General features: G+C 42.4%; 2 protein-coding genes across 2 annotated transcripts; one reads left to right on the top strand and one right to left on the bottom strand.

The window, feature by feature from the left end:
• Positions 1-961: 961 nt before the first annotated feature.
• On the bottom strand, positions 962-18,797 carry aldh1l1 (aldehyde dehydrogenase 1 family, member L1). The gene is given in 25 exon segments (XM_032548623.1): positions 962-1,370; positions 1,544-1,700; positions 1,702-1,740; positions 1,821-1,927; positions 2,021-2,186; positions 2,426-2,517; positions 2,608-2,711; positions 2,808-2,901; positions 2,982-3,051; positions 3,053-3,070; positions 3,154-3,259; positions 4,033-4,103; positions 4,230-4,373; positions 5,134-5,268; positions 6,002-6,121; positions 6,191-6,338; positions 6,663-6,754; positions 6,851-6,976; positions 12,582-12,719; positions 12,958-13,047; positions 13,912-14,013; positions 14,745-14,910; positions 14,985-15,219; positions 16,371-16,519; positions 18,686-18,797. Coding segments are annotated over 24 exon segments (2,703 nt in total). The 5' UTR covers positions 16,498-16,519; positions 18,686-18,797; the 3' UTR covers positions 962-1,314.
• LOC116709907 (zinc finger protein 26-like) lies at positions 7,031-11,353 on the top strand. Its single transcript, XM_032548622.1, has 2 exons — positions 7,031-7,651; positions 10,285-11,353. The coding sequence occupies exons 1-2, from the start codon at positions 7,453-7,455 to the stop codon at positions 11,061-11,063; spliced, it is 978 nt and encodes a 325-aa protein (XP_032404513.1). The 5' UTR covers positions 7,031-7,452; the 3' UTR covers positions 11,064-11,353.
• Positions 18,798-20,422: the final 1,625 nt, after the last annotated feature.

Genomic DNA, 20,422 nt, shown 5'->3' with positions numbered 1-20,422 from the left:
AACTTTATAAAACCAGTTACACCCAAAAATATTCATATCCCTGGTAGATATGAGTAATTTCTGGTCTTAACGATACATTTATTAATGTATTTTTGGAATTTAGTGCTTTCTGTGTTCCTGAAAACACAGAAAGCACAGTCAGACTTGGAGCAAGTCTGACTAGTACAAGAAAAATAATAATTAAAAAAACATAGTAATTCATCATGATTTGATCTAAAGGCAAGTCCAGAAATAGTATTATTATTCTATTATTATTATATCATCCATCATCAATTATTATCCTAAGATATTACTAATACAAAGAGACAGCAAGATTACACAAAATCAAAGTGTTCCACTTTTTCGAAACCGTTTACATTTACAACTTATAATTATTGCTTTAATTGATCCTTTTCTCATGATCATGTTTCCTCATGAAGGTTCTGGTTTCAGGCCTCCATGTCACAATGCTCAGATAAGGGATTAGGAGGGAGTTTTTTACTGGTTAACTATTACTCTTCCAGTTTTATTCTCTTTTTACTGTAAACAGTCTTTAGTTTTGACAAATTTATTTGTCCTTTAGTTTTATTTATCTTCTTTTTTAGATTAAACATGCCACAGCCAAGTGCATTCACCAAGCAGCAGAGAGGAATGTGGCCATCTTCACTGAGAGCAGAAGGCTGACACTGGACCGGGTTCTGGTTCTACTGGAGGTTGCTATGTGCAACTGGGTCTAACTGACTGTATTTCTATATTAAACTGGACATTTGAAACAACCTTTCTTGTGAACTGGCACCACATTTATAAGCTTAATGAGTTAAATATGATTAAACTTCACCAAATGCCACATTTGGTATTTAGTATTTAACATTCGGTGGAATTGGAAGTATTTGGTTCTGGAGGCAAATATTTAGAGTACATAAACTGTGGACTACAGTGAGAAAGTGACTGTAATCCAGAAAAAAAGAAAGCCTCGACAGAGGGCTGTTTAACCGCTTTTATTTGTGTTCAAAGTTTGTTGGGAATGTTACATTCATAATGGTTCTGGTCTCATTTCAACAACAACACAATAAAAGAAGATTTTTTTTTTTTGGAAGATCCTTATTCTTCCATCTCCAGAGTGAATTCACAGTGATTGCAGAGTTTCTCCAGACAGATCAGGATCAAAGTTCTTGTAGTTTACGCAAAGGCTCAGTTGCAAAGGAGTGAATGATTAGATACATTTACATGATTTGGTTAGCTTGTTGAGGCACAACCAGAGTAGTCAGTATCATTATGTCTGCATCCAGCCACTGAGAAGTCTTCCGGAGATGCTGCCCTCTGCTGGAAGGGAGCTTAATACTCGATGGTCACTGCTTTTGTCTTCAGGTATTCATTCAGGGCCTCTTGACCTGTTGACAGAGACGCAGACAGCAAACACACTCTTCAGTCATTATTTCGACTACTTCCCTTTCACACCCACTTAACCATTCCTACTCTTATCACTGCATATCAGTTCGTGTCGGCTCAAGTTTTATCATATCCGAACCCAGTTTGGGTTCTGAGTGACGCCGTAATCCCTCACCCAGGTCTTTGCCAAATCCGGACTGCTTAAAGCCTCCAAAGGGCGCGGCCACATCCGTTTTGTTGTAGGTGTTGATGAAGACAGTGCCGGCGTTGAGCCTCTCGCTCACATACAGAGCTTTGCTGATGTCCCGGGTGAAAACTCCTGAAGCCAGTCCAGTACTCCGTAGTATTGGCTCTCCTCAGGACGTCGTCCACCTCTACTGGAGGACGTTGGGAGGAAGCGCATCAAACCAGACCAGTTCACATGCACAACGCAGCTTTGGATTTCAGCTTACCCGGTCTTGAACTGGGAAACAGATCATGATGGGACCGAATGACTCTTCCTTAGCGATGTACATGTGGTCCTGCACATCAGTGAACACCGTGGGCTCAAAGAAAAAACCTGGAACCGCAGGAAAACAAAAGCGCAAATTTAAGAGCTGGATGAAGAGCAAACAGGACTCAGTCGCCATTCCCGCTCCTCCTGCTGCCTCACCGGGTCTCTGGACCTGCTTTCCTCCGTAGACGAGGGTGGCTCCCTCCTTTATTCCCATCTGACAGAACTCCAAGAGTTTGTCCAGGTGGGCTTTGTGATTCTGAGGGCCGTGGTCTGTGGAGCGGTCCAACGGATCGCCAATCTTCATCTTCTTAACCTCCTCAACCTGAAAAAAAGATAAACAGGATCGTCTTTCAAAGCTCAAATCAGGACTGTTCAAATGTAGCAAAGGCTCAGTAGCAAAGGAGTGAATGATTAGTAAACAAGTTTACATGACTGTGATTGGTTAGCTTGTTGAGGCACAACCAGAGTAATCAGTATAATTACTCTGGTCTCTGTGGATGTCTGCTGTGTGTCTCCATGCTGGCCTGTGATAGATAGTAACCAGTCCGGGGTGAAACGTACCACTTTTTTCAAAAACTGGTCATGGATGGTCTCCTCCACAAACAGCCGGCCAGCTGCGATGCAGTTCTCTCCTTTGTTGAAGAACACAGGAGCTCATGCCCTGTAACGCAAACAATAGTCGGGTGTTAGTGCTGCCAAACGTAAACACAAGCACCGACTGATGAACAGTCCTCCGAAGGGACCGACCAGGCGCACAGCCTTGTCCATGTCACAGTCACCGAAGATGATGAGAGGGGATTTTCCTCCGAGCTCCAAGGAAACCTTCTTGACATTACTGACTGCACAGCTTGGGGTGAAGCAAAGCGCACACACACGATGAGAGCAGTTATGTTTATTTCTGGGTTTTAAATTTCAGAGTGTTGTGTGAGGGCGGCCTTCTCACCTCTTCATGATGTGCTTGCCGATTTCTGTAGAACCCGTGAAGCCCAGCTTTCGCACGTCAGGATGGTCAGACAAACGCTGGCCCACCAGAGCGCCTAAAAGGAAGGCGGAAGTTTCAGAAAGCGTCTCCGTCTTTCCTTCGGGAATGGAACAAGTCTGAGATACGTGAGTGTACCTGAACCAGGCAGAATGTTAACCACCCCTTTGGGCAGTCCCGCTCTTGCTGCCAGTTCAGCAAACTTGAGCTGCTGTAAGCGGAGTGACCTGGAATCAAGAGGATGCGAAAGTCTGAAACACCTTCAGGGTTTCCTTCTCTCTGGGTCCGGAGTGTAAAACGTGGATCCTACCTGAGCTGGTTTGAGGACGACGGTGTTTCCTGCTGCCAGGCAGGCTGCGGTCTTCCACGCCAGCATCATCAGCGGATAGTTCCACGGAATCACAATGGCACACACTCTGACGAGAGCAAGGGGAGCTTATCTGGGCTGACCGACTGTAACCATCACACAGCACACAGACTGGAGATCTCCAGACGTACTGATGTCTCATTGAAGGCCATGTTTGCTGTGTGTCTCTCAGATTAGTTTATTTCTGCAATATTTTGACTGAATTTACTTGGTAGAAAGTGGCATAGGTGACACTGCTTCGGTGGTGACTATATTCCGGGTCTTACACTGTTTAATAACCAAAAACATCACCATTTTGAAAATAGTTATCTACAAACAGGCAATATAACAAACACATTGCCCAGAAAACAGGCATTGGCTTTCCCAAAACAGCAGTTGTGGCAGCTTCCGGTGCCACTGGACGAGCCATTATTAGCTGCCACTGCCACAAATTGAGCTCAGCAGTTCTACAAGAAGTTCCACTCTGAGACCTGGTTTCAAAAAGTCAGAGATTCTGGTCACCCGAAGGGATGTAAACAAATGGCTGGACGGGAATTGATATGTTACGGTTTCACTGATGGCTGACTCCATGTAAGCAAGTCTTATCTTTTTAAAAATGTTGATGGTATAAAGTGTATAATCATCACAGCTGTGAACATCCAGGTACCACAGCAAGCCAGAAACAGTTCTGGCGGGTTTTGAACCTCTGAACATCTTTCATGCAACTTGAATAAGTTCAGCATCTTGAAGTTATTCTTAGTGTTTATATGATCGTAAAAGTAAGTGGTAAATAAGGCATTGTGTTAAGAAATGAAAAAATATTTGAAAAAAAAAAATCCTCACCCAATTGGCTCCTTCTTGGTGAAAGTCAGATTACGATTGGGTCTGGCCTGGTTGATGGGAATGGTGCTGCCCTGGAAGAAAGTTACATTATTTTTAAAAAGAGGAAATTAGAGGTTTTAGTTACAGATGTGCAAAAATGCATATTTTTGTATCTGAAGATGGGATTTGGCTGACTCTTATAAAGTCAGCTGTCTTACCTGGATCTTGTCACACCAGCCAGCAAAATAACGGAACGTCTGGATGGACATGCCCACATGAGTCTTGAGGGCCAAAGTGTAAACGGCTCCAGAGTCCATAGCTTCAATAGTAGCTAACTCATCCTGGTGTTCCTCCATCAGGTCCTGCCAGTCTGTGGGAGGAGTTGGAGAAAAAGCAGAGTCTAGAATGCCAGGAATTATGTTTGATACTGCAAATCAGTCAGCAAGCAGAGCAGTCTGACAATGTCTGAAGTCTGTCAGCTTCACCTGCATACAATATGTCACCAGTGTTATGGATGAACGAGTTCAAATACATATGTTGATGACTAAAAGTTGCATATTTGACAACTTTGAAATGAATGATGCTGAATGATGGTGGAGACTGGGAAGGTAACGCAGATCCTTATTTAATGGCACTCAGTTTGGGAGTGAGCTCAACTGTTAACATCGTGTTTTTGGACAAACTTTGGACATTTTCAGCCTCAACGTGGCTGTTCTTGGTTTTACCGCATGTCTTCCACCTGTCTCCATCCTGTTTCCTGTCCATTTAGTGTTCAATAAAGGCCTCTATTGGCAAAAAAATCTATGTATTGTTATTTATTGAGGTCTTTGAATTGATTCTGATTTTTGAGTGAAGGATATCTGTGTTTTCATCTTGGACCTATTCGCTCCTTCAACAGACAGGCTTAACACGATAGACGGACGGAACTGGTTTATCTAACATCGTCCAACGGTCACAAAAAAAACATGCCTTATAAATATTACTTTGTCATTATAAGGCATTGTTCTGAGTTATTCTTTACACTGAAGTTTAGAATTAAGTAGAAACCAAGCTACAAGCCAGATACATTAAATACTAAATGTAAAATGTAGCATACCTTAGATACCAAGCATCATCCAGCACTACTTACTTGTAGATGAGTCTTCCTCTGTCCCTTGGGTTCATCTTGCCCCACTCCCCCGATTCGAACGCCTCCTTAGCAGCAGCGACTGCTTTGTCCACATCACTGATCTGGGCCAGAGACACTTCACAGATGGCCTGTAAGACACATCACTTGTCTAGATTTGCTCCTCTCCTGGTGGCGGCGCGTCGGGAGTAGACCCATTGAGTTAGTTCTGATTTTTAGACTTTTGGTCATATTTTTTTGTTGAGACGACTGGACTGTTGTCTCTTCCAGGTCCAGATGCTGTGCAGTTGGAGGGATTTTTACTCTTACATTTTTACTTTCAGACAGTTGCTACGATGTGTAGCCATGGTAACAAGGTATTGTTATTTTTTGTTACAAGTGGGAGCAGCTGATTAGTGTCTCAAAAACTGAACTAATACCTGAACTACGACCCCAATATTGGGCATTTCTGCTGCCCATTATTGAGCTGTTAGCATGGCATGAAAGTCGTGGTTGCTCAGGAAGGGCAGTTGTGGCTACAGTGTAGCTGAATGCTATCAGTGTGTGAGCGTGTGGATGACTGCGTGCAGCGTAAAGAGCTTTGTGGTCCTCTGGCTTAATTAAGAGCTGTACAAGTACTTTATCATTTCACCATGTGCCTTTCATTCAGCAGTAGTCTTCAGTCAGAAGCCTCTTCAGATTTGTTGAAAGACTGACTGCTACTTGTCTTTGAAGATACTTGGATGATATAAGTTGAATTTCCCAAAGGGCAACATTTAATTGCCAGTACAGGTAACACAACCAATGAAAGAAATCAGCCAGACCGGCTCTGCTCGGTTAGAATCTCTCTTTAAAGAGGAAGATGTCATGCTGTTCATCTCTTACCGTGCCATCAGTGGGGTTGATGGTCTTGTAGGTCTTTCCGCCATCTGCATCCACAAACTCTCCGTTGATGAACAGCTGATGGGGGATCTTTACCGTCATGTTGTTGATGTTCTTTTCCACCTGGGAAGGCAAACCGTTAATGACTAATGCTGTCAGACATTGTTTCCTGGTGGGGTACCGACTGCGTACATAGTCAACCACGAGCTCTTCCTCCCCGTCCTCCCCTCGTAGTTTCCTGACACACATCTGGATGAAATCCTGGAAGGTGGTGTTCATGTAGACGTCCTCGTTCTGCAGCTGGCAGGTGCTGGCGCGAAGCTTCACTTCCTCAACAAGCCTGGAGGTTAAGAGAGAGACTTGTTTAAAATATATATATATAAAGCTTAATTTAAAGAAATTGAATGTTAACAAAGACTCCTAGAATGTTAACTAGAAGGGTTTTTTATTATTATTATTATTGTAGGATTTGGCCAATAACAATAGGACATCCATATCAAAGCTTCTTTAACGAAAGAAAAAGATGTTAGTAGATTTTTGTATTTTACAATTAACATACTGTTGTGACGCTCAAGCTTCATTCGTTCAATTTTGCAAATGACAATGAAAGAGTTAATGGTCAGTCAAGCAGATAAATGTTTTTAGATTGATTAGTTTTATTTACCTCACCACATCCATTGAAGCTGCACCAGACTTGAAGAAATCTGTGGAGTCTTCAATCTGGCTGACATTCGTCAGGATACTCTTCCATACCGACTGACAGAAAAATGCAAAGGAGAAGTAAGATCTAAGTAAGATCTTTGGTTTGACCAGACTTTATCATTCCTTGTTCAGTACATCAGTTCATCCCACCCTCATCTGCTCAGCGAAGCTTTTCTCTTCTTCGGTGAGCTCCACAGCTGTGCTGTCCCCGGAGCAGAAGTACTGGGCTGCTGGAATCATCTTGCCATCCTCAAACTGCAGATTCTTCACCAGCAGCTGAAGAGAAAAGTAATGAAGTGAGCATATGCAGTACGATATAATCATAGTGATTATCATCTGCATATACTGTGATAGTTCCTGAAATACATCTGGATAAAAAAATAAAATAAAATGTATTTTTTTCAAAAACGTCACTCAAGTAATTGGGTAAATGTAACTAGCTACTACCAAACTCTAGTGCTATGCTCCGAGCCACTTGCCCAAATAAATCTGAACAGGAATAAATGATCGTGTTTACTTGTAGAAATTTTATTTTAAAAGAGCAAAATATAATTGCTCCAAAAGTAGAGAGGTCGTAAACCACAGGCCTGCTGTAGTGAGACGGTTTGAAAGGTGAAAGTCAGAGCTGCGAGCAGCAGGGGGCGCTAGCGAGAACACAGGCAGCCTGGATGGTGTGACTGTGCGGCAGCAGCATCCTTCGCGGCGGCTGCTTCAGGAAGCCCTTAGCCTTCGGCTCGTTTTTAAAGAGGAACATGGCCGCTGCTACTCTGCACTCGTTCAACGCCTTCCTCACGGAGAGGCTGACCGCTGCTGCCGTGGACATCTATGGGTTCGTTGAAAAGACGGTGGTGGAGTACCAGGAGGAGGTCTACCGAACCCAGCTGGAGAACCAGAGGCTGCAGCGGATGCTGGACCTGGTCTACAAACCGGAGATAAGGCTCCACAGGGCAGGTAGGGCTCTCAGGTTGCTGCCCCGCCACCCAGCGGTCCACTGAGCCGACCCCTCGCGGCTCACATCACCCTGTGGTTCGGGGCCTGTTCCAGCAGCTTCCTGCTGCTATTAGCCGGTCCGGGCTAACCGCTGCGGGTCCCGGGCATCATTCTGGAGAAGTCTCCCTTCAGGTTTGGCTGGATTAAAGGGCTGTTTCACCCCGTTTACCCAGTCTGTCTGACTGGTCCAGTTTAAAGCGGATTATTTACAGTATGTTTTTGTTTCATACGCAGTGGAGGATTTATAAACGCCTCCAGTTACTGAAAACTCTCAGAAATGCATTTAAGAAAATGGCTTATTTCTAAATCAGTGTCGTGTCAAAACACGAGTTCATCACGACAGAGTATCAATTATTTGAACATTATTTAAAATGTTAAAACATCATGTACAGTACAGACCAAAAGTTTGGACACACCTTTCTAATTCAATGGGTTTTCTTTATTTTCATGACTATTTATAAGGCAATAAATCCCACTTATTAACCTGACAGGGCAGGTTGACCTATGAAGTGAAAACCATTTCAGGTGACTACCTCTAGAAGCTCATCAAGAAAATGCAGAGTGTGTGCAAAGAAGTAATCACAGCAAAAGGTTGCTACTTTGAAGAAACTAGAATATAAGGGGTATTTTCAGTTGTTTTGCACTTTTTTGTTTAGTGCATATTTCCACATGTGTTATTCATAGTTTTGATGCCTTCAGTGTGAATCTACAATGTCAATAATCATGAAAATAAAGGAAACTCATTGAATTAAAAGGTGTGTCCAAACTTCTGGTCTGTACTGTATGTCGGTTAAAAAGTCAGAGAGCTGCAGCGTTTTAAAGCTCAGATGCTAGTCATTCATTTCTTTCAGTTTCCATTAAAAACTGTAGAAGAAAAACTACATTTCAGCAATAAGGTCTCACACATTAGTACAGTGTTCAGCAGTTAGTGGTGAATATTCAGCCCTTTTAAAGTCAGACTTGTAACAATGTTTTCATTCAGCTTTACGTTGCTATTGTGCACCGAGGCTTGTTGTAGAAAATATTTTTAGGCATAAGATTCTCATGCATCATTATCAACTTGGATTGACACTAGTACAGCCAAAACCAGAAGTTTACATACACCAAATAAAAAAAGAAACCCAGTAATGACAGAATATGTCAAATTTATGTAACGCTTTTCATGTGTACTATCAGTGAGAGACGTACTGGACAGGTTAACTGAGCCATCTGAGATAGACGGACACAAACCTGTGCATGTATTTCAAGGCCACAGCAGAAAACGCACTGCTTTCTGGTTCGACCCAATTGGAAAGTCCAAAGAAATCAGCCGAGATATCAAGAAGAGAAATATGGCTCTGCTCCAGTCTGGTTCATCATTGGGAACAATTCCCAGATACTTGAAGGTTCATTCATTCCTTCAAACAATTTTACGCTAGGGGTGGGCGATATGGACTCAAAAGTTTTATCACAATACTTTATGGTACAATTGTGAAAACAGTAAAAGTTATAAGAATTATTTGTTACTTTTTTTTTTTACATAACTGTATAGCTGTGACTTCATGACAACAATCATGGCCCCACAAACACAAATCTCTCCGAGGCCACATACCCATTTGTAATACTCTTCTTTAGGACACCAGTCACATAAACTAGTGTCTTTTATACCACTAAACTGCAGACACTAACTGCATTTAATCAATATTTTAAATGATTTTTGAACAGAGACAGTTCACTGAGAGTCTAGTAAGTCTAGTACAGTAAAAATAATTTCAACAACCCAGACAGTTTTATTGGGTTTTAAGTATCGTTAACTAGAATTTCTTGTGACGACGATAAATAAATATTCTTGTCACAAGAAATGTACCACGATAAATGATCAACGATACGATAAATGCGTATTATGCGCAAGTATAGAGAGGTTGTGGATGGAGCTGAAAAGGTGTGATGAGTGAGGCGGCCCAGAAAACGGACTCTGTTACACCAGTTCTGTGAGGAATGGGCCAGAACTCCAAACTGTATGAGATTTCTACGTTGTGGAAGGAAAACCCGAGAGGTTTGACCCAAGTCATGCAGTTAAAAAGATGGTTATGAATTCAAAGAAAGTTGCAAAAATTGATTTGTGTAAGCCTAACTGATCTAAAACAACAGAGGTTTGGCCTGATTTAACTGGAGACAGTAAGGGAAAAAAGGTGCCTTCTTATCTGGAATGTAAACGACTGGTTTACCACCAGATCGATCAGGAAGTTCAGCTGGTTTTCTGCTTGATGTCGTTCTAAGACCACTTAGTCTCAGCATGTGAACAATAGTGACGCCTTGTGGACTCATACGGCAGTACAACGAATCTTGAGGAAAAGAAAGCTAAGCAAAGGTTGTGACTGCAGAATGAATTGTAGGCAACAAATGTCCTCCCTCAAGATGTGGAGGCTTCAAACGGGGCATGAAGGTATTCAGCTGGATGATATCCATATCACACTTCCAGCTTTATCCATCATAATCATTTATGATTGAGGAGCTAGGCCTTCTGATCTGAATTTTCAGAATTTAACGCTACTGATGGGGAGAAGTATTTAGTTCCACTTTATGATGGTCCTCATTTGTGTTTGTCATTATAGATGCCAACCCTCCAGTAACTACGTCCACAGAAGAAGTTGCTCCTAAGCAGCAGGAGTTGAGCGTGGAGGAGCCGGGGGGTTCAGAGGTCAAAGAGGAACAGAACGAGGAGCAGCGGGAGGAGCTGTGGAGCAGCAGTATGAAGGAAGAGGCGTCCATGGAAGACAGCGACGACGACGGCGACGCCTTGACCAGAGAGCTGATCAAAACCGTTCAGCAGTTGGAAGACTGCAGAGCGGCGGAGGAGAGCACAGGCTCCCAGCAGACCTCTCCAGAAGATCCCAAACTGCCGGAGGAAAAGACCACCACCACACTGTACCGCTGCCACATCTGCAACTACATCTTCACCAAAAAGATCGTGCTGACGTGGCACCTCAAGATGCACGAGAGCAAAGCCAAAGACGGCAAGGGCAACTTCGACTGTCACATCTGTGGCAAGCACATCCCCTGCCAGAGCAACCTGCAGAACCACATGAGGGTCCACACCGGGGAGCGGCCCTACAGCTGCCATTACTGCGGGAAGGGCTTCAAGCTGAAGGGCCACATGACCGAACACCTGAGGACTCACACCGGAGAGAAGCCCTTCAGCTGCCACATCTGTGACAAATCCTTCAACAGAGGCTCCACCCTGAGGAAACACGTATTGGCGAAACATAAGGAGCAGCGGCCGTACCGCTGTGACTTTTGTTATGAGTTATTCACTGAGAAGCTGCTGATGAAGAGACACATCAGGAAGGTCCATAGTGTCAAAGCCCAGTCTCCCAGTCAGAGCCAGGCCTAGCTCAGCCTTAACGGAGCTTCTGGAACGTTGGCGCTAGACCCCCTGAAATCTTTCACAATGTTACCTTGATGACTTTAACACTGACTCTAACGTTTATGTTGAATGTTTTCTTAGCTTATATGTGGACTTGTAAACTATCTTATGTTATTAAACTAGTGGACGTAGAGTTTTACGGTTGACACCGGGCCTGGAGACAACACGAAGATTTTATCTGTTAAGGAATAAAGTTGGTCTCAGCTGCTATTCACTGTCAAACCTGTTTGAATAAAAACCAGTTTTATTGCCTTCTACTCTGGTAAGTCATTGCACTGGAAACACATTCACACCTGATCGATGTCTGTAAACCAGGAGACCGCTAACGGTCCAGCTTTATTCCAGCATTAGTCATTTCTTGCAAAAGCAGAGGTAAAATAAGGTCAGACTGCTGGCAAAGAGGCCTGAGGTCAGCCATGGAGAAGTTCTGTAAGCCAGGTGTGCATCTGGTACCAGAACTCAACAGGAAGGAAGGACAGTCTGCAGGAAGTGACATTTAGATAGTGGAAAACAGAATAATGTCTGTAAATACAAATATTTTTACAAACCTTTGTTTTCTTTTATCCAAACCCATTTTATACTTTCCTAGATTTTGAAGACTGTGTGATAACTCTGAGTTGGGGTCTCTCCAGATGAGAAGTGGTTGGTAAATAAACTCCCTGATGTAATTACCAGTTATTTGCACTGCATGTTGCCCAGCTGCTTACCTGCAGAAAGCCAAACTTTTAAAAATACTGCAGTCGGAAAGCTACAAGCAGAATCAGAATGTCGGGTGTAGTCAGTGGGATACAAGTGCTGCATTACAAGTATTGTTTTTCTGTTTGAATTCAGAGAAATTAAATCGTCTTTTAGCATTTTCTCTTCTGTTGCCTCTTTCTCCAAACATTTCCATCTTAAAGCTGCAGAGAGCGCCTCCCTCTGGCCATTCAGACATGACAAGTGAAGAGGCAACGTCTCACAGTGGTGAGCTTTTACAGAGGAACAACACCTTGACATCTGTTACCTGGCTGTTCAAAACAATGACAGGCCAACTCTGTATGAAGCCTGTTCTGAGTCTTGTTTACACTTTAAATTCTGCAGCTGGCTAATCTGGCTAAAGCTCCACTGACTTGTGAAGCTGGCGCCCCCTACAGGTCAGCTGACGCAGGGCTTTGACTACCTCCTTTGGTGAGTCGGAGGCAGGTTGACCTTGACCCCTCGCCACATTGATCCTTTACAGAATACATCAGCTGCGACCTCTAACCTTTACAGGACCTGTACTCCTCCAGGACTCCAGCTCAAATTACAACCTGTTGGACCTCCTGCCCTCAGAGACTACGGTCCATCTGGACCAGAACGTCCTGCCACAAGAAAAGTTTCTTTCCCTCTGCCATTAGACTGATAAACAGTAGTTAATTGTCTCTGGCATAACACAGGACACACATCCACCTGCTACTCTGCATGTGTATGCATATTGTATATATACTGTATCTTTATCCCCCTCACCGTCTTGCCGTCATTTCCGAACAGCACCAGACCAGACTTGGTGACGATGCCGGGCTGGCTGGCTCCAGGAATGTCCAGAGGCTGGCCATTGGTCGCAGTGCCGTTGTCCACCAGAGTGGAGCCAAAGAAAGTCACTTTCTGTAGAGAGAGAGAGGTGGCTAAGTACTGCAGTGAAATAGTGGAAACTTGCTCCAGAAATGAACATCTGTGGGTCAAGATCTTTGCACTTTTGAATGCATGAACATATCAGCTATTAACTTGACAAGACAAGATGTTTCCTGATGTGGAAAATGAATTAAAGTCTGTGTGGAATAAAGTATGTCCTGATGTGCCCAGGGTGAGAACAAACCCAGGGCCTGTGAGGCTCTTCTGTTACCTGTCCATCAAGCTCTGCCCAGGCCCCAGGCACTTTGTCATTTCCTCTGATCCAGTTGTGAATGGCCTCAGCCGACTGGTTCCAGTCAATCTACCAACACAGAGAGCAGCTATCATCTGTACCTAAGGGGAGGATTGTTATCATTGAACACTTTTTATAATGTTCCTATAACGACAGTTTTCGCCAACGAACAAAGACTGTCCTTATAGGCTACGTTGACGCAGCAGGCAAATGCGACTTTTTCACCGCAGTCTGATTATTCATTATTCATTATTCATTGATGTGTGACATGCATCATAATTCTGCACCAAAAAAAGCCAGACATGGTAAAGTTGGACGTAAACAATTACTGAAAATAATGATTATGAACGTATGAAAGAAGTCTGTCAGTGAAGTGTCAGTCCAAACAGTTCTCTACAGAAGTCGCAGTCAACGCTCCACAAAATGCCATTGCTGTTAGTCCTTCTTATCAGTTTACTTTGTGTTATGACCATGTGATGATACTGTTGATTCCCATTGCTGAATAAACGTTCAATTGATACACAGACCGCTCCATTCAATATTGCTGCCATGACGTAGTATGAAACGTCTACGTTCTTCTTCTGTGCATGTGGGTTGCTATGGGGTTGTAAACCACTGGTGTTGGGAAATAAACTAAGAGAAAAATGTTTCACCTGTCAGAGCGGTGATCCATAAATTACACTCCTCATTACATGAGAGATGATTATAATAAAGAAGGTTCATTCATTCATTCATTCATTCATTCATTCATTCATTCATTCATTCATTCATTACGGCTTAATTATAAGTGAATTCTGAAGTCAGAAGTAAACATTTTTGCAAAGACTTCAGACCCGGATAAGCATTTAAAGTGCTAATGAGGCTCACTCCATGTGTTTTGCCTCAACATCATTTTTATCTACGTAACACAAGGAGTGTTTTTGTTTCGCTTACCTTCGAATTGTCTTTCTTCTGAATGCACTCATAAGTGGCTCCCTCTTGAGGTTGTGTGATCCTTGGGGCCTTCCCTTTGGTGATTAGCCTGACCGCTTCTACCTGCAATCACAGAAATGTTATTCAAGCTGTTGAAGCAAACATATGATAACCTTCAGGATTTTTCTGCCCCAGTCTGATCATGATGGGGACTTGCAGAAGATAAGGAGAGGATAAAGAGAAGGTGAACTCATAAAACAACATAGTTATGTAGGACTGTCGTTTGCTTTACTACATTTTGTAATGGGCCAATATTAGAATAATTGGGATTCCCATAAAACGAGGCATTTATTTGTAACAACCCAACAATCAAGATGCTCAATAAGAGGCTCAAAAAGTCCCTGAACAACTTCATGTTATTAGGTAAAAACTCACCTACAATTTAAAAAACCTGAGTCTTTGGAATCATCTGAGAAGAGTGGCTGTTATAATTTTTCTGGATCAAAATCAATAACTGAGCAAAGTAGATCCATGTGATCAGCCTTTATACAAAAGGTAACTCAAAATGCCTCAAAGCAAAACAAATCCAGCCAGCAGTAGCAGACTGCCTAATACTGTAAAAGTATGTCATTAATTTCACATAAAAATAAAATCAATCAAATAGTGTCTCTCTTCAGGAGATAAGTTGCATTTATGGTTGTCATTATAAGAAACTGAATTAGTATTATCTTTAGATACAGTTCTAAATGGGTACTGGACACTCTTGACCCCTGTGTAGAACCGCCCATGGACATCATACATTCACTAGAGTCCCAAAGACTGGATGTACGCTGCGGCTAACCTCCGTCACTCACCATGCCTTTGACGCCCTCTGGGAAGAGAAATCTCTTGTAGATTGTGTTGACCGTGTCATTAGGTTCAACGTCACACTCTCTCTGCAGCAAAATCGGTCCAGTATCAAGTCCATCGTCAGCCCAGAACACCGTGAAGCCTCCCTTCTTGTCTCCGTGGATGAGGGTCCTGTGAGGGACAGTCAACCAGACGTTGGGTCGCTACCAGAAATCCCTTTCAGTTCCAACATGAGTGTCACTGACCAGTTGATTGCCGAGGCTCCCCTGTGGCGAGGCAGCAGCGAGGGGTGGTAGATAATAGAGCCATGTTTGGGGTGGTCAATGACCTCCATGGGGATGAACTGGGAGCAGAAGGGCAGGACATTGAGTTCTGCTCCTGTAGCCTTGTACCGGTCCACCACCTCTGGGATGGCCTGCCCCTTCACTCGCCAACGGGGGAACTTAAAAACAGGGACGCCATCCTTCTCTGCCACCGTGGCTGCAGCAGAAGAAGAGAAAACAGGCAGAGAACCGCCATGTTTAGATTTCACCAACATTAAAAGGCAAATCTATATTATTCCCATCACCAGCAGTCTCAAGTATGAATAGCTAGAGTTGAAATGGAAGGCGTTATTAATGGCATTACTTTTCTTTCAGGAACCTAATTATGTACTTTTTCCATCGTTACAACGTTTTTAACATTACTGACAGACCAGCTAATCAAATCTTTATGTGAAATGTGATCTACACCTGGGAAACAACGTTATTCTTTATACACATCGAGAATATTATGAAACAACGTCACATGCTTAAACGAAACCAATGGACGAACGGACATTGGCTGTCAAAACATTGGTTTCTTCATGATGTTTTGTTTAGTTTTACTTATACTGAGTCAGATGCCATAAAATAGAGATTTACTGACACCTACTGGACATTGTTCAGCGAATTTAATTTGATCAGTTCGGCAGAACTGCTGAGGCTGTCGGCATGGTGTCACTGGCCGTCCTTCTGTTTGTGTTTCTGATTCAACTATTACACAATATGGAGAGAGTAACATTTCAGGAGTTTCCATTATTTTCTGGTTGTAATTTTTTCTGTTCAATGGCCATTTATTTAATCATGCACTCAGTGAAATGGAAAGTATTCAATTACATTTTGCCAGAGCAAGTATTTAAAGGAAGAGTAAGGCATTGTAAAATAACAACACTCAGTCTACTTATAGCCCATCTCCCTATCCAGACTGACACAGAGGTCACTGACTTTGTTTCTCATCGGTTCTTGGGAACCTACTTCATTTTGTTAGACTGGTTCCATTTCAGTAATTCGTGGATGTACAGGTCTGTCAATAATCAGACATGAGTGTGATTCTTAGACTTTAATCAGCTTTTGTGTTTAATCATTTAACTGGTGACAAAGCCCAGGATAGCTTTGTTCCCTTAATATCTTTGTTTATTGTTCATGCTTTTGATGGTCTAAATAATTTAACTCACACAAAAAGCAAACTTAGAATAAATTCATAAGGAGGATAAATAATTTTAATTGCACTGTAAAGATTCAGAAAGAAAGAACGTGTCTATATAAAACAATGTCTAAAGACAGATCACGGTTTCTCATAAATATCTGCTGTGTTGAATAACGCTCTCTCACCCAGCGGGTCGGCCTTGCCGTCCTTGTCTGGAATAGTGAAAACCCCAACAACGGTGTGGCCGTCCTTCCTCAGCTCCTTGTAAACCTCCTGGCCGAACAGGCTCTGACCGATGACTGCAATCTTCATTCTCGGGACCTTGATGTTATTTCTGAGAGGACAAACGTGTGTCCACGCAAAGACAAAGTGAGCCGTCCGGAGTAATGTTTTTCGGGATTCTCTTAACCCACATGCAGAATCAGAGTCAGAGAACACAGAGCTGAAAAGGCAATGATGTTTATTTACAAAGTGAGAAATGTACATCAGGGGAAGGTCTGGTTCAGCAACTCCTGGAAGAGAGAGTGGATTAGCAGGCCGATGGATCTTTGGAATATTGATTCACTCTTACTGTTTGTTGAGGATGATGACAAGTCGGATGACAAGTTCATCAATTCATCAATCTTTTAGCAGTGATGCAAGTCCACCTGACTGTACATCTGTCAAATGTTTGAGAAAGTGGCTGTTGGATGTATACATGGACAAAACCAGAGCAAATATTAATTCTTAGCTCTAACCTCAAAGTTTTGTGTTTTGATGGTAAGGGGTATGGCATGCCCCTTACCGTCCCCTCCCTTTTCCCTATGGCAAAGGGAGGGGACGCATTGGAACGTCCCCTCCCTTTAGAACAAAGGGAGGGGACGTTCCAATGCGTTCCAAAGGAGGAAATTTCTCAGTTTTCCTTCTCAGCAAAAAACGTGATTATTTTTATTTTATTGAATTTTTTTTTTGGACCAACTTGTAAACACAGGGATATAAGCCAGCATTCACACACATTTAGAAATGTATGTAGTTTCTTTGATGGAACTTTTTCATCAGCCCAAAAGCAACTGTAAAGACTTGCATACCGATGTAATACATTTGGAATGCGTTATCCTTAACAAGCATTAAAAACATTTTTCATCAGGTGAAACTAGCATTTTAACCATTAGAATGTTCAGCAATTAACAATGACTTCTACCTTTTATGATAACATTAAGCCATGTTTATTATTATTATTATTCATGAGTGTTTTACTTATAGGACCATCAATTGATAGTTTGGGGTTTATCTGTTAAGGATTTGTTTCTATCGCTAAAACCACTTAGATTGTTAATGTCTTTCTGTGTATTTTTGTTTGATTAGAGCACAGGTGCACCTCAGGGCTGTGTGCTGAGTCTGCTGTTTTACTTATTGTACCCCCATAGTGATTCAACTGACAAGAAAAAAGACTTGAATTATATCACTCAACGTGTGAGGATTCTATGTAATATCTGAGCTTTACTTTCTGAGATAAATTAGAAAAACTATCGCATGTTTATGCCATATTCACATTTTTTGAGATGTGCTGGTGTTGAAAGTGCCCTAAGATACTATATGACTGTGACTATATAATATTGCATGATGTACCGCACCAGACAAAAAACTAAACACAGAATCAATGGTGATACGCTAAAAGATCATTGGCTGCTGCCTAAATTGGATGGCATTGGAACGTCCTGCTGTCTAATCACAACCAGGAACATCGTTAATTAAAAACGTTCAGCTGCTCTCATCAGGCTTGGGATGCATAACTGATTAAAGTTGCTGCTCATATGCTTTGATTGATGTGTGTGTTTTTGTGTGTGACTCTTATGTACCAAATGATCCAAATCCAGATGCATCTTTCACTGCTATTCTACTCTAATCGAGTTCTGAACAATGAATTAGTGGATGCCTTAGCAGAGAGCTAACACTGATAATTAAGATTCAACCTTTCTGGATAAGCAGCTTAAAGTTGTTGGTTTTTTTCCATTTGTTTCTGCAATATTAGGAAAAAATGAGAAAATTGTCACACAGCAGTTCAACACAGTTTGTGCTCAGCATTCATGACTCCAACTTAGCAGTTTATCTGGCATACAGAGACCGGGGCAGAGCCTGGACTTCTGCCCGCCTGCTCAAACCAATCAAGTTCCTTTATTCAGTTCATCCCTCTGGTCCTGGCCAATCAGATGCTCTCATTCGCTATGGAAGGTTCACAGGAGCAAAGTTCACACACAACTCTAACATTACAATTTTAAACTTCGCTCAATGAAAATCGATGTACCCCACATCCACACACACACGCACGCACGCATGAACACGTCACACAGTGATTTCTTTCCTTTCATATATCTGTGTATGACTTTTATATGCTGAATATTGTTCTTAAACAAATTATCTTTCCGTGGGTGTGTGCATGCGTGTGTGTGAGTGGCTGCAGATGTGCTCTCTGATACAGAGAGGAAGTGCACCAAAAGTAAAAGCTAACATGCTGCCTTACCCTGCTGCAGACTTGGTTCTCCTCTTGCTGGAAAGGAGTGAGCAGAAGAGAAAAGTTGCTTTAAATTCCCTCCTTCCAGTCTCACATGCAGGCTCCTCAATTACGTAACGTGTAAACGCAGCCGAGCAATTGGACAGGGCAGACCACTTAGGAGTGCTAGAGTGGGCCAGTCTCTGAGTGGGCCCAATCACAACAAGCAAAGCTCTGTCAGCTGTTATCTACCAAGCACACTGACTGCTTTATCTGTCCAGACACACACAACTGAGCTTAAACTCTGCTTTAAATAAGAACTAAATATGTGGTTCTAGCTTCATTATTATTCTGTATTAGTTTCTCATTTTGATTTGATCAGTCTTGTTCCTGTTTTTCTTTAGTTCAGTCCTTTCTTAGTGATTCTAGTTTATTATGTTTATTTTTTGTGTTTAGTTATTCTTAGTCTAGTTTCATTATGTTTAGTTTTGCTTTACTGTTAGGTTCATTTCCTAGTCCCCTGTGCCACTTTCTCTCTCTCTCCCCTCACACCAGAAATCAGTTAGCCAATCAGCCCAGGTCCTTTGTTCCAGCATTCACTCTCCCAGTAGCTGTACACGTTTCCTCTTTTCACTCCACACCGCTTCCTCCCATTGTATCCCATTGTTCCCTGCCGACCTTTTCTTTTGGATTTATGTTTTTTGTTCTTCTCTGGATTCCTTGGTTCCATGTAATTTTTGGTCTTATTTTTTTTTACTAAATCAACTGAAAAACTACTTGACGCCTCAGCCTGCTGCATTTGGGTCCGCACAACCTACACCATGACATTAATACATAATTACATTCTCACTTTTGCACTAACATCCGTGTTGCTTGGTTTCCAAAGCTTTCCTGTTTTCTGAAGATTAACAAACATAATGTTCTCGTAGTTATATGGCACTCTTAAAGCAGTTCTGCTGAGCCAGAACATTAGTTAGGTTAGTGAAATGCTTTATAATGATGCGAGTAGTTTTTAAACTATAAATAAACAATAAAATTTTAGCAGCTACCTCTTTCTTTACCTGGACCGTTGAAATGTTACAAAAGTTAAACCCAATCCAAAAACTTGATCTCTGCTTCACAGTTCCAGTTTAATCTGCGCTGAACTGTCTGAGTTTCAAACAAGATGTAATTATTAACAAAAACAGTCATGATGACAACATTTCTATTCTGCACAGGCCTACTGTACCTCACTTGTGTGTGTGTGTGTGTGGGCGTGGGTGTGTGGGGGTGTGTGTGAGTTGGTTTGTAATACCTTGTGGGGACCATTTTCCTGACACATACTAAGTTGTGGGGACCCACTGCTCCTTGTGGGGACCGAAGCCTGGTCCCCACAAAGGGAAACATTTTTGGGTCAGGGGTTAGATTTAGGACTAAGGTGTGAATTGAGTTTTGGTTAGGGTTAGGGTAAAGGTAAGGTTTAGGCTGTAGAAATGAATGGACGTCAATGGAAAGTCTCCACAAAGATAGCCAGTCAAACATGTGTGGGCGTTTGTGTGTGGGCGTGGGGGTGTGTGGGGGTGTGTTTGTGTGTGTGGGGGTGTGTGGACAGTGGGGAGGTATTTGAGTTAGTTCGTCTGAACTGAACTAGGCGGTTCCGGTCCTTAGCAGTACCACAAGTTAATGATCCACTCAGGACATCAGCTGACCATCAGACCAGCTGTGCAGACCCAGTGGTTGGACGGTTCCTTTAGAACAGCTCTGTTTTCAGGAAAACCCACGGAAAGC

The sequence above is a fragment of the Xiphophorus hellerii genome, chromosome 20 (assembly GCF_003331165.1).
Source record: "Xiphophorus hellerii strain 12219 chromosome 20, Xiphophorus_hellerii-4.1, whole genome shotgun sequence".
NCBI classification, from domain to species: Eukaryota; Metazoa; Chordata; class Actinopteri; order Cyprinodontiformes; family Poeciliidae; genus Xiphophorus; species Xiphophorus hellerii.
The sequence above is the reverse complement of the archived record's forward strand: the minus strand, read 5'-3'. Positions and strand labels throughout refer to the sequence as shown.